The 14,457-nt window shown below is 49.6% G+C and overlaps 1 protein-coding gene across 5 annotated transcripts in view; it reads right to left on the bottom strand.

The window, feature by feature from the left end:
• The window catches only part of ARHGAP39 (Rho GTPase activating protein 39), a 200,962-nt gene that overhangs the window by 42,592 nt on the left and 143,913 nt on the right, over positions 1 to 14,457 (bottom strand). For all 5 annotated transcript variants that reach the window (XR_009154065.1, XM_058174368.1, XM_058174369.1 and 2 more), the window contains exon 5: positions 7,651 to 8,212. Coding sequence is in view for 4 of the 5 variants with exons in the window: in XM_058174368.1 (XP_058030351.1) it covers positions 7,651 to 8,212 (562 nt within the window). In the remaining variant the exon portion in view is untranslated. The remainder of the gene's footprint in view (positions 1 to 7,650; positions 8,213 to 14,457) is intronic.

Genomic DNA, 14,457 nt, shown 5'->3' with positions numbered 1-14,457 from the left:
ACCAAAGACAAAGGCAACCCAGGGAGACATTTCCATATCTCGTTAATGAAATCATTTGGGGGCTGTTCCCCCTTACACAAAGGACGTTCCGGTGCTTCGTGAGCTAGAACCGTCTTTTTCAACCTGGGTGACTTTAAAGGTGCCCTTCAACTCTCAAGAATCCCCCAGGGACATAATAACAGCTCAGGGTTCACAGCGCCTGGCACAACCAATTACCAGCTTTAATTGTTGGACCATAAAAGCAGGAGGAGGCGAGCAGCCAGGAGGATGAGTCAAAGCTGGCGACAGGTGACATTTATAGGACGATGACGGCGCTCAGCAGAAAAAAACGATGCTCAAGGGAAAACGCCTCCTGCTTCCGAATGAACAAGCGGATAGGAATGGATCTCCTTGGGTTCTAGGACAGGGGTCTGCAAACTTGGCTCTTTTAAGACTTGTGGACTTCAACTCCCAGAGTTCTTCAGCCAGCTTTGTCCTAGTCCATATGGCAGAAGTAGCTTTCATTACCTTTAATAAGCTTTCTCTTGGTAGCTGTAGGATTGGCAATAATCCACTTCCCATCATTTTTAATCCAAGAGAAAACTTATTAAAGAGTTTTGTGGTGGTAATGAAAGCTACTTCTGGAATTCTAGGAGTTAAGTCCAGAAGTCTTAAAAGTTGCCATATCTGAAGACCCTTGGACTAGGACAGGGTCTGCAAACTTGGCTCTTTTAAGACTTCTGGACTTCAACTCCCAGACTGCAACTCCCAGAGCTGACTGAGGAACTGGAAGTTGAAGTCCACAAGTCTTAAAAGAGCAAAGCTGGCTGAGGAACTCTGGGAGTTGAAGTCCACAAGCCTTAAAAGAGCAAAGCTGGCTGAGGAATTCTGGGAGTTGAAGTCCACAAGTCTTAAAAGAGCAAAGCTGGCTGAGGAACTCTGGGAGTTGAAGTCCACAAGCCTTAAAAGAGCAAAGCTGGCTGAGGAATTCTGGGAGTTGAAGTCCACAAGTCTTAAAAGAGCAAAGCTGGCTGAGGAACTCTGGGAGTTGAAGTCCACAAGCCTTAAAAGAGCCAAGGTTGCAGACCCCTGTTCTAGGACAATTGAATGTGGGCCCCTGGTCACGCACGCTTCACCACGAGTCCCCAGCCGCAACTGACCCATGGTGGGTGTTTATCATCTGCTGGTACTCGGCCGGCATTCTCCCCCTGCGACTGATCAGTAATTCCCCCGAGCCCCGTGACGGCAAACCTATGCCACGGGTGCCACAAGTGGCATGCAGGGCCCTCTCTGGGGCCACGTGAGCCGTCCCCCAGCTCAGCTCCACCCTGCATGCGCCTCCCGCCGGCCAGCTGATTTTCAGGTCTCTGCCGTATATGCGCAGGGGCGACACGCATGTAGATTTGCATGCATGCGCGGGGGGGGGGTGTCACACGTGCATGCGTGGGGGGCACGGGGGGTGCAGTGTACCCCCACCCCAGCCCATTTTGGGCCTACTAGGCCTCCCTGCTGCCTTCTGGGACCAAAAACGGGCTTTGGGGCGGCGCACCCACCTGCGGCCCATTTTTGGTCCCAGGAGGCTGCAGGGTGGCCTGGTAGGCCCAAAAGGAGGGGCGCAGGGCGGGGGGGCGCAGGCACATGCACAGGGGAGTGGGGGACGACGACACACATGCATTGAATTATGGGTGCAGGCACACGTGCGCGCTTTCGTCACATGACGACAAAAAGGTTTGTCATCACTGCCTTAGCCCCTTGTCCTTGTTCTGTCCCCCCTCGCCTCCGTCCGAGCGATGGCTTAATTAGTCGGCACTATCAGCTCTGGCAGCAAACTAGCGAGCGTCTGCCAAGTGACTCTGTTATCTCCCTTGAGGCCGATGGAACAAAGAGTACTTCAGCTCTAGTTAAGCAGTTGATTTGCCTGCTACGAAGAGCCATAGCAGCCCTCGCTGGTTTTATATCCTGTGGGGTGTGGCTCCATGACTCAGCACTTCCTAGGCCTGCCCCACCCCTGCTTCTGTTGTTCCCGCCTCTCCTGCCTACGAAACCTAGGGTCCAGCCAGGCCTGATTGCCATCAGCTGGGTCTGAAGGCGTGGCCTGTGGGGAGGAAAGAGTCAGGGGACGGAGGCCTCGTTATGTCCTCCACCTGGCCTGCCTCTGGCTCCTGGAGCTGAGCCAGGGAAGCCGGTGCTCTCGAGGTAAGTCCTGATGGCCCTTCCCCCTCACTTTCCAAGTCACTTTCTGGCAGGGGGCCCCGCTCGGGGGGGGGGGGCACAGACACAACAGTCCTGGGTGTTCGTAGAGGGACAATTTCTCCCTGGCCCATTGGCTGCATGGGACAAATGGCCACCTGTCCCGGCGGCCAATCAGCCACCAGGGGAAGCTGAAGGTGGGTCGGGGTCACGGCTTAGCAGATGAATTTCCTCCCCGCTGGCGAGAATCTGTGCAGAACGTGACCGGCTTGCTTGGAAAATATAGGATAATGGAGAGAGGCTTAATAGTCAGTCAGGCGGCACAGAGATTTAATCAATAAATAATTTGATAAATAGATCAATGGTGTCCTCGGTGCTTGGTTGTTTCCATGGAGATGTTACATTAACTGACTAGGGAACATCATCAGTGCCGGAAGGGACTTAGATGAAAGAAATTGCCTTCTAGCACTGATGATGTTCCCTAGTTGGGTAATGAAATGTCTGCAAGGAAACTGCCAAGCTCAGAGAGCACTAAGGATCCCACAGCACTCCTCCTCCTCCTTCCTCCTGGCACTGATGATATTATCTAGGTGTTCCTTCTAGTGAGGGTGGTCCTATTTGTACGGTAAGTGGGAGGGGCAGATACGGCGGAAGGGGGGGATCATATCGTTCTGTGGGGGCGCGCGCTCGATGTTTACAGGCGATTGCGCGTCCCAATCCCTCTGACTTGTCCCATTCCCCGGATGGTCAAGACCCTCAGAGCCTGGGCCTTCGGCTTATGTTATGCAACACACGGTCCGTGGTCAATAAGGACCCCCTAATATACGATCTTATTCAGGGGGGCGCCGCGGATCTTATAGGCGTTACAGAAACCTGGTTGGGCACTGAAGGGGGCGTGCCCCTTGTGGAAATGTGCCCACCGGGTTTCCGTGCATTCCATCAGCCGAGGGCTCAGGGTAGGGGTGGGGGGGTTGCGGTTGCTATTAAAGAGAGTCTAGAGCCGAGGGAGACCACTGTACCTCAGATTGCCGGTTGTGAATCCCTCTTTGTGAGATGGGGCCATAGGTGTCAGATGGGCTTGCTGGTCGCGTACCTGGCTCCTTGCTGCGTGACAGCTGCCCTGCCCGAGCTCCTGGAGGTGCTTGCTGGGGTGGCAGTTGAGACCCCCAGACTTTTAGTCATGGGGGACTTTAACTTGCCATCTTCCGGCTCGTCATCGACAGCAGCTCGGGAATTCACGGCTTCCATGACGGCCTTGGACCTGACTCAAGTAGTCGATGGCCCTACTCACACAGGGGGTGGTACACTGGACTTGATTTTTATCTCTGGTCAGTGGTTGAGAGATCTGGACTTGAAGGAAATAGTCATCGAGCCTTTGTCATGGTCAGATCACTCTCTCCTTCGCCTGGACTTTCTGACCGCCATTCAACACCGCAGGGAGACGGAGCCAATGCGTTGGTTCCGTCCCAGGCGCCTGATGGACTCGGAGAGGTTCCGGACGGAGCTTGGGCCACTTCCTGAGGGTCTGGCTCACGGCATGACCGAGGAACTTGTTGCGGCCTGGGATCGGGCCGCGGCGGGGGCCCTAGACCGTGTCGTGCCTTTGCGGCCTCTGACCCGGCGCAGGTCCCAACCGGCTCCTTGGTTCTCCGAGGAGCTGAGGGGGATGAAGCGCCGGAGAAGACGCCTAGAGAGTTCTTGGAGGTCTAGCCGTTCAGAGGCTGATCGGACACTAGTGAAGTCCTATAACAGGGCTTACCTAGTGGCATTGAGAAGCGGCGTTGCTCGCCTCCTCCCTCATTGCGCCGGCAGATAACCGCCCAGCCGCCCTGTTTCGGGTGACTCGTTCCCTCCTTCACCAGGGGGAGCGGGATGACCCGTTGCAGGGACGTGCTGAGGAGTTTAACGGTTATCTATACGATAAAATCGTTCAGCTTCGGGACGGTTTGGACCAAAATTGCGGTGACTCAGGTGAGACGTCTGAGGGTGGTCTTGGTGACATTGTTTGGGATGAGTTTGACCCTGTGGCTCCCGAGGACATGGACAGGTTGTTGGGTAGGTTGAATGCCACCACGTGTTTACTGGACCCGTGCCCCTCCTGGCTGGTGCTGGCCACTCAGGAGGTGACACGAGGCTGGCTCCAGGCGATTACGAGTGCTTCTCTGGTGGAGGTGTCTTTCCGGCCGCCTTGAAAGAGGCGGTGGTGAGGCCCTCCTCAAGAAGCCTCCTGGACCTGGCTGTTTTAGGTAATTATCGTCCGGTCTCCAACCTTCGCTTCGCGGCGAAGGTTGTAGAGAGTATGGTGGCATATCAGTTTCCCTTACACCTGGATGAAACTGTCTATCTAGACCCGTTCCAGTCCGGTTTCCGGCCCGGTTACAGCACGGAGACGGCTTTGGTCGCGTTGGTGGATGATCTCTGGAGGGCCAGGGATGAGGTTGTTCCTCTGCCCTGGTCCTATTAGACCTCTCAGCGGCTTTTGATACCATCGACCATGGTATCCTGCTGCGCCGGTTGGAGGGATTGGGAGTGGGAGGCACCGTTTATCGGTGGTTCTCCTCCTATCTCTCCGATCAGTCGCAGACGGTGTTGACAGGGGGGCAGAGGTCGGCTCCGAGGCGCCTCACTTGTGGGGTGCCGCAGGGGTCGATCTCGCCCCTTCTGTTCAACATCTACATGAAGCCGCTGGGTGAGATCATCAGTGGCTTCGGTGTGAGGTACCAGCTGTACGCGGATGACACCCAGCTGTACTTTTCCACACCGGGCCATCCCAACGAAGCTATCGAAGTGCTGTCCCGGTGTCTGGAAGCCGTACGGGTCTGGATGGGGAGAAACAGGCTCAGGCTCAATCCCTCCAAGACAGAGTGGCTGTGGATGCCGGCATCCCGGTACAGTCAGCTGAGTCCACGGCTGACTGTTGGAGGCGAGTCATTGGCCCCGATGGAGAGGGTGCGCAACTTGGGCGTCCTCCTGGATGAACGGCTGTCTTTGGAAGATCATTTGACGGCTGTCTCCAGGAGAGCTTTCTACCAGGTTCGCCTGGTGCGCCAGTTGCGCCCCTTTCTAGACCGGGATGCCCTATGCATGGTCACTCACGCCCTCGTGACGTCTCGCCTGGATTACTGCAATGCTCTCTACATGGGGCTCCCCTTGAAGGGCATCCGGAGGCTGCAGTTAGTCCAGAATGCGGCTGCGCGGGTGATAGAGGGAGCCCCTCGTGGCTCCCGTATGACACCTATCCTGCGCAGACTGCACTGGCTACCTGTGGCCTTCCGGGTGCGCTTCAAGGTGTTGGTAACCACCTTTAAAGCGTTCCATGGCATAGGGCCGGGTTACTTACGGGACCGCCTACTGCTACTGAATACCTCCCACCGACCCGTGCGCTCTCACAGAGAGGGACTCCTCAGGGTGCTGTCAGCGAGGCAATGTCGTCTGGCGACGCCCAGGGGAAGGGCCTTCTCTGTGGGGGCTCCCACCCTCTGGAACAAACTACCCCCAGGACTTCGTCAACTTCCGGACCTCCGAACCTTCCGTCGCGAGCTTAAAACACACTTATTCATCTGCGCAGGACTGGACTAGATTTTAAATTTATTAGTTTTAAATGGGTTTTATTATTTATATTGTTTTAACAATTCGGCCTTTTTAGAATAAGTTTTTTAATTCTTATTTTAATCTGTATTTATATGTTTTTATTTGCCTGTGAACCGCCCTGAGTCCTTCGGGAGATAGGGCGGTATACAAATGTGATCAATAAATAAATAAATCTAGTCGGCAATGAAATGTCTGCAAGGAAACCAACAAGCTCAGAGAGCACTAAGAACCTTGTAGCCATCCTCCTCCTCCTCCTCCCTCCATTCTAGCACTGATGACGTTACCTAGTTGGGTCGTGAAACGTCAGCAAGAAAACCTCCAAGTTCACAGAACCCCAGAGACTCCAGAGCTCAACCCCTGAGGTACAGTATTCTCCTCTAAAATAAATAAATGTTGTGTTCTCTCAGCCCTAAATGGACAAAGCATCTGAGCATGGCACGTATTTCACCCAGGACCCAGATTGTTGGGGGGGCAATAAGTTGACTTTGTAAATATACACATAGAATGAGACTATTGCCTTATACACTGTAAGCCGCCTTGAGTCTTCGGAGAAGGGCGGGATATAAATGTAAATTTTAAAAAAAATTAAAAAAAAAAGTTTCGGTGCACCACAAATGCACAAAGTGTTTGTTTGTGTGGCTCCGTTAATCTCACCCAAAGCCATCAAACTCGCCTCCTGTTGAGACTCATGCTGGAATTGGCTATATTTGCCTCCAGAAGTTATGGGTGGTCCAACACAGCTAGTCCTTCACTTACGACCACAATTGAGCCCAACATTTCTGTTGCTCAGTGAAGCATGTGTCCCATATTTTCGACCTTTCTTGCCGTACCTTTTAAGTGAGTCACGGCAGTTGTTAAGAGAGGAACACGGTTGTGAACCTGGCATCGCAGAAGGTGATCAGGACACTGCAACGGTCATAAGTATGAGTCAGTTGCCAAGCATCTGAATTTTGATCACGCGACCATGGGGATGCCGCAACAGTCGTAAGTGTGAAAAACGGTCATAAGTCACTTCTTTCAGTGCTGTTGTAATTTCGAACGGTCGCTGAACGAACTGTTATAAGTCGAGGACTACCTGCATTGGAGGTTTTTAAGAAGAGACTGGACAACCGTTTGTCTGAAATGGTATAGGGTGTTGCGATCCGTCAGCCGCCTACGGAGCTGGCAACGGAGTCGGACAGCAATGAGGCAGAGGTGGGGCCAGGGCCATCGGGAAGTGAGGTATGGACTCCAGAGCCTCCAGACTGATAGTAGTGAGGCAGAAGAATAGGAGGAGCCTGTTTCTAATGCACGTATGAGAAGAGCTGCCAGAAGGCAAGAGCAGCTCAAGCAGAGAGGACAACTCAGGAGTAAGGCCAAGAGATGATTGGCCCCTCCCATAAGGCTTAAAACAGACCAACACCGGTGTTTCAGCTTTGCTGGAAAACAATGTTGTAGCTGCGTCTTCTGCTTCGTGTACCTCTTTGTTTTTTGTGGCTTCTGGACGCTTGCCAGGAAGGGCCTTTGGCAGTTTGCCTAATTGGACCAAGGTTTGTGAGATAACTGAAGTATTTGTGTTTGGGAGGCATTTGTCTTACTTTCAGTTGAACGACGCTGGGAATGAAGTAATTCCCTGCTGTTCGAATAAAGTTTATTTTTCCATGGACTAAGTTTATTACTACCTACCTGGGCCTGGGTCACAACATAGGGCCTTTTTCATGAGTAGGATTTTGGACTAGAAGACCTCCAAGGTCCCTTCCAATTCTGTTACGTCTCAGCCTGGGACATCACTACTGGCCACCAAGATGCCTTCATTTGATCTTAAATTTGGACCCTGCCTTTTGGGAGGGAGAGAAGCTGAGAAGCCAACCAGGACCTGGCGAGGTCAACAATGAGTTGAGTCCCTCTTACCTTTGGTGTCGTTCACCGGGTCCATGTGCCTGTAGATGTATCCCTCTAAGTAGGAATGGAACTTGGGCGTGGGTGGGAAGAAAGCCAGGCAAATGGACATCAGTTCCCAACCCCGGGCGAGACTCTCGTAGCGGAAGTTCTCGGTGGTCTGCCGGCACAACTGGATGTAGAGCTCATCTCGGAGGCCTTGCATACTCCATCCTTTGGTGGCGATCTCCAGAGCTACGTTGAGCTGGTCCGTCTTGGACCGCCGGTCGCCCATGTACATCTGGATGAGCTTGAAGATCTCACAGGCTTCCTTCTTGACGTTGCGGTCGCTGGTCATGATCATGGGTTTCTTGATGGACTCGCTGCTCCAAGCCAGCATGTTGGCGATGGAGATCTTGCGTCGGAAGAGGCCTTGGGTGTGCTTGTTGAAGTGTTTGGAGGCCCAGTTCTCAATGTCCGTCTCCGAGGAGGGCTTCCTCAGGTTGAAGGTGGGGAAGACGCAGCTGTTGCTGGGCATCATGTTCCGGTTTTGGCGGCTGCTCTCAAACTGGACGCAGGCGCCAAGATCTTCTGACTGGGGAGAAAAGACAAGAGAGAACAACAGTCAAGACCCAACAGCCTTTGCATAAGAGGAGACCACCAACCACCTAAGGAACGGTGAAGTCTACCCCCAAATTTTCTTCCTCCTTCCAACCACACCGGAAAATGGAAGAAGAAACAGCCCTGTCCCAAAAGTGCTTTTTTAAAATCATTTTTACATTTTAATCAATATTTTAGTAATACTGTAATATTGCAACTTATTTAGTATTTTAATCAATATTTTAATTTTAGTCTCAGGAAGGTATTACTTAATATATTTAACTTTCTAGTCTTAACAGTAGGTGCAATGTAAAGATTTAATTATTTAATAACACTGTGACGTTATTGAAACTGAGAAGCTATTTATATATATATATTTATATATATTTTAACTTAAAAGGAAGAAACAGCTGCAATCACACATTGCTCCCAGAAGCACGAAGCTGAAGCCTGAAGATGACGAATGAGACTTCGTCGAAACGTCGCCAAGACACTTCCAATTTTACGCGGGAGAAAACCCGAATAACCAAAGACCTACATACAAACACCCGCGAAAACCTCAGAAAACACACATATATATATATATATAATTTATAACACAACATAACAAACACAAAACACATAATATATTCCCTTATTACACCTGTTTCGTGGTGGTAGTCTTCTAATATTTACATTTTCTCCCATTTCCCCTTATAATATTTATATCCTTCTTGTCCCATTATCTCTTGTTACTCTATAACAGGGCTCTCCAACCGTGTCAACTTTAAGACTTGTGGACTTCAACTCCCAGAGTTCCTCAGCCAGCAAAACTTTCCAGAGAGAAAAATAAAGAGTTAAAACTACAGACTGTGATTGTCATGCTAGCGAATACTGTCCTTCGCTAGGAGTGGTGTTTTTTTTTTATTTGCGATTTGGAGAGTATCGTTGACACCCCTTCAAATATTTCCTAGCGTGCCGCGCAGAAAAAGTTTAAACCTTGTTTGCCATCGTTCCAAAGTGCAGATCCAGGAACAAAAGATTGAAGTTTAAGAAAGGTATCGAGATATAAGAGATATTGCTGACCCCCATTCCCACTGCATCAAAACTTAAGATGACCAAAGGATACTGAATCCTTTCCAAATACTGGGGGTGGGGGGGGAATTCTCGGGGTTTCTTGTGTTCGGTGAAGATCGTTTTTCCTTCTTCGCTGGAGCAAACTTCCAAACAGAGAATAAACCAGCTCAGGACAAGCTTATAATCAATCTTACGCAGAGGGTAAACATGTGTTAGAAGCTTAGAGCTTTGTGGGATTATAAAATGGGTTGGACGCCCGCCAAATTTAACAGAATAACAGGAATAGGTGGCTTTTTATGGCTTAAGAAGAACAGTATAACAGCCTAACAGAGTTGTAAGGGTCTGTCCACTTATAAGGAATCAGTTGGAAGGGACCTTGGAGGTCTTCTAGTCCAACCCCCTGCTCAGGCAGGAAACCCTGTACCATTTCACACAAATGGCTGTCCAATCTCTTCTTAAAAACTCCCACAACTTCTGGAGGCAAGTTGTTCCACTGGTTAATTGTTCTAACTGTCAGGAAATTTATTTAACAGATTAACAGAGTTGGAAGGGACCTTGCAGGTCATCTAGTCCAAAACCCCCCCCCCATGCCCAAGCAGGGGACCCTACATCTGCCTCTACCTAGGATTGAACTCACAACCTCCTGATTGTGAGGCAAGAGCTCCACCTCTAGGCCACAGCAGCTGGGCTTTATCTTTAATTCTAGCTTGGTTGTCTCCTTGAATCGTTTCCATCCATTGCTTCTTGTCCTGCCTTTTCCTGCTTTGGAGAATAGTTAGACCCCCCTCTTCTCTGGGACAGCCCCTCAACTATTGGAAGACTGCTATCATGTCACCTGTAGTCCTTCTCTTTGTTAGACTAGACATACCCAGTTCTTGCAGCCATTCTCCGTATATGATAGCAGAGTAAGAGAATAAGAGCGTTGGAAGGAACCTTGAAGGTGTTCTAGTCCAACCCCCCCTGCTCAGGCAGGAAATCCTATATATCATTTCAGATAAATGGTTGTCCAACTCTTCTTAAAATCCTCCAGTGATGGAAGCACCCACAACTTCCAAAGGCAAGCTGTTCCACTTATTAATTGTTCTAACTGTCAGGAAATTTCTCCTTAGTTCTAAGTTGCTTCTTTCTTTGATCAGTTTGCACCCATTGCTTCTTGTTCTACCCTCAGGTGCTTTGGAGAACAGCCCGACTCCCTCTTCTTTGGGGCAGCCCCTGAGATATTGGAACACAGCTATCATGTCTCCCCTAGTCTTTTTCATTAGACTAGCCATACCCACGCCCTCCAAGGTTTCTTCCAACCCTTGTTATTCTCTTATTCTGTTTTCGTACAGTATACAAAGAACGATTGCAGGAACTGGGTATGTCTAGTCCCCTGATGGCGAACCACAGGTGGCACGCAGAGCCGTATCGGTGGGCCCGTAAGCTCAGCTCTGGCATGCATGCGCGCACCAGCCAGCTAATTTTTGGGCCTTCTGGACCCACTGGAAGTAGGGAGCCTTTCTAGGAGCCTGGGGAGGGAGAAAATGCCCTTCCCCACCCATCCCGGAGCCTCCGGAGTCTGAAATGGCTTCTTTGCCGACTTCCGGACCGTTTCTGGCCTCCGGAGGGTCTCCAGGGGGGTGGGTAAGTCCATTTTTGCCCTCCCCAGGCTCCTAGAAAGGCTCTGGAGCTTAGGGAGGGCAAAAAACGGGCCTACCGGGCCATCACGTGGCAAAAGCGGGGAGAGTGCAGGGGGGTTATGCGCACATGCACGGGGGTGCAGGGCGCATAGAATTATGGGTGCGGGCATGCACATGTGTGACCACACACATTTCCGCACTCCCCCCCCCGCTTTTGGCATGCGATGGCAAAAAGGTTAGCCATCGCTGGTCTAGTCTAACAAGGAGAAGGACTACAGGTGATGTGTGACTACAGGCCTTCCAATATTTGAGCAGCTGCCTTATAGAAAAGTGGGGGTCAACCAAAGCTGGCTGGGGAATTCTGGGAGTTAAGAGTCTACGAGTCTTAAAGTTGTCCTGTTTGGAGAGCCCTGGTCTTAAAGAGATCAACCACAGGATAGCTGAGATGATGGGTGATGGACAGTTGACAGGGTGGGCCTGACCTAGGACACCTGACAACTCCACAGGTTACCTGATCCTTTCAGTAGCAGAGGATTAATCTGTACGTGTATGTTTAATGCTGAATCAATTCTAAATAATAAAAGCTTCTGTAGATTTCATACAGGTTCTCTGTCTGTTGGGTCTCTCCTGCAGCCTTCCATCACGGCCTGAGATCTCCAAATTCAAAGCTGTCCTGCAGGCCCCAAGGATGAGTCATCCTCATTTCTCTGAAAGCTTTTTTTCCTCCCACCCCCCCAGCAAATCTTTTCCACCTCTTCTTTCAGGAAGATAGTTTTTTTAAAAATTTCTTTCTTTCAAATGGCACTTCTTTCCAAGATTGGAGGCCAGAAAGTCCAAGCGCTCTTCAGCTCTGAAAACCTCGCTCCCTTCCTCTTATAGGGCTTATTTATTGGTTTACTAGCTGATAATCCGGCGTTGCCCGGGTATTTATTTATCTCAATCCCCCTTACCAGAGGGAGCCCCTCCCCTTGGAGCACTGTGAAGCCGTTATTACCATGGCAACTCCACTGTGCTGTACAGTAGAAGCCATTTTAAGGCACAACAGGCTGTATCTTAACAGAACATGAATGCAAAATGCACACTATCACTGTCAAAAGTACTGTGATTTGACACTGTAGATATAATTCATTCGTTTTCATTTCAGCGGCCCAGGCGTTCCAGAGTTATGCTGGAATACACACACACACACACACACACACACCGAGGTGCTACCGAATACCTCCCACCGTCCTGTATGCTCACACAGAGAGGGGCTTCTCAGGGTGCCGTCCGCCAAGCAATGTCGGCTGGCGGCCCCCAGGGGAAGGTCCTTCTCTGTGGGGGCTCCTACCCTCTGGAACGAACTTCCCCCTGGATTACGCCAACTGCCTGACCTTCGGACCTTCCGCCGTGAGCTCAAGACCTATTTATTCATCCGTGCGGGACTGGCTTTGTGATTTTTAAATTTTATAATTTTATATTTTTAGAGAGTTTAATTTTAATAGGATATTGTTTTATATCTCAGCCCATATATAATAAGTTTTTTAATTGTTGTTTTAATTGTATATTGTTCTATTTTTATTATGGCTGTGAACCGCCCTGAGTCCTTCGGGAGAAGGGCGGTATAAAAATCTAATAAATAAATAAAAATAAATAAAAACCCCACAGTATTTCTTTCCAGAAGTCATCTGTGTACCAAGTTTGATTGAAATTGCTCGAGGCGTTCCAGAGTTATGCTGGAACATACACACATATACACACATACACAGCCATTTTTATATATATAGATATACTTGACTTACAACAGTTCATTTAGCAACCCGTTCAGAGTTACAACAGCACTGAAAAATGTGACTTTATGACCATTTTTTTCACAGTTATGACCGTTGCAGCATCCCCACGGTCACGTATTCAGATGCTTGGCAATTAGTTCATATTTACGACGGCTGCAGTTTCCCAGGGTCATGTGATGATCCCCTTTTGCGACCGTCTGGGAAGCCAAGTCAAGGGAGAAGCCAGATTCACTTAACAACAGAGGCAAGAAAGGTTGTAAAATGGGGCAAAACTCACCTAACAAATGTCTCACTTAACAACGGAGGTTTTGAGGTCAATTGTGGTCATAAGTGAAGGACTGACTACCTGTACTGTTATATACTGTTTGTCGGACCGAACTACATCCATGGATCAGGCCAAATCTGAGTTTTTGCATTATCAGAACATAGAACATAGGCTAATAGGATTGGAGGGGACCTTGGAGGTCTTCTAGTCCAACCCTCTGCTTGAGTAGAAGACCATTTCAATCAGAATAGAGCTGGGAGGGACCTCGGAGGTCTTCTAGTCCAACCCCCTGCTCAAGCAGGAGAGCCTATGCCCGTGATGGTGAACCTATGACACACGTGCCAGAAGTGGCGGGCAGAGCTATCTCTCCGGGCACACCAGCCATCACCCATTGCCCTTCCAGTTTCCGGTGTGTACATGTGTGCTGGCCAGCTGGTTTCCGCATGCGCGGGAGCGCGGGAAACTGGAAAAGCAGCTCTCTGGCACGCATTCGTGCGCTGGGAACCTGAGCTTCCAGTTTCCAGCTGGACTTCGTGTGCGTGTGTGCGCCAGAAACCGGAAGACCAGGTGACCAGCGTGCACGTACACACCGGAAACTGGAAACTCAGCTTCCTGTCACACGCATGCGCACCAGGGAATTGCTCATCCTGTTTCTGTTGTTCCCCCACCCATGCGCGTACTTCTGTTTCGGCACTCGGTGCCGAAAAGGTTCCCCCGCACTGGCCTATGCTATTCCAGATAAATGGTTGTCCAGGCTCTTCTTCAAAACCTGCTCTTCGCTTTGTGCTATTCACTCTTCCGTATTTTCAAAAGGCAAAAAGGTTTTACGACTTCTTCCTCTGGAACCATCCCAAGATTGCGGAAATATCTAATACCTTTTGCAATGAACAATCTTTTTTTTTTTTAAATCTTTTGCAATGGACAACCGTTTGATCCCCTTAAATATTTTACTTATTTATTTTTATTTGTTATTCATTTATTTTTGTCAATTATATATATCCGGGGTCTCCAACCTTGGCAACTTTAAGACTTGTGGACTTCAACTCCCAGAATTCCTCAGCCAGCTTTACTGGGAGTTGAAATCCACAAGTCTTAAAGTTGCCAAGGTTGGAGACCCCGGATACATAAAATAACAGGTAAAAGTATAAACATAATTTGGAGACATGAAAAGAGTAAGAGTAAAAAGGAATATTAGGACAGGGACGGTAGGCAACGTGTGCTCTTATGCACGCCCCTTACAGACCTCTTGGGAACGGGGTGAGGTCAACAGTTTAAGCTTAAAGTTTTGGGGGTTTGGGAAGAAACCACAGAGTCAGGTAGTGCATTCCAGGCATTGACCACTCTGTTGCTGAAGTCATATTTTCTGCAATCAAGTTTGGAGTGGTTTACCTTGAGTTTTTATCTATTATTTGCTCGTGTATTGTTATGGTTGAAGCTGAAGAAGTCATTGACAGGTAGGACATTGTGGTAGATAATTTTATGTACTATGCTTAGGTCAGACTGAAGTCTGCGTAGTTCTAAGTTGTCT

Source organism: Ahaetulla prasina, chromosome 3 (assembly GCF_028640845.1).
Source record: "Ahaetulla prasina isolate Xishuangbanna chromosome 3, ASM2864084v1, whole genome shotgun sequence".
Taxonomy (NCBI): domain Eukaryota; kingdom Metazoa; phylum Chordata; class Lepidosauria; order Squamata; family Colubridae; genus Ahaetulla; species Ahaetulla prasina.
The sequence above is the reverse complement of the archived record's forward strand: the minus strand, read 5'-3'. Positions and strand labels throughout refer to the sequence as shown.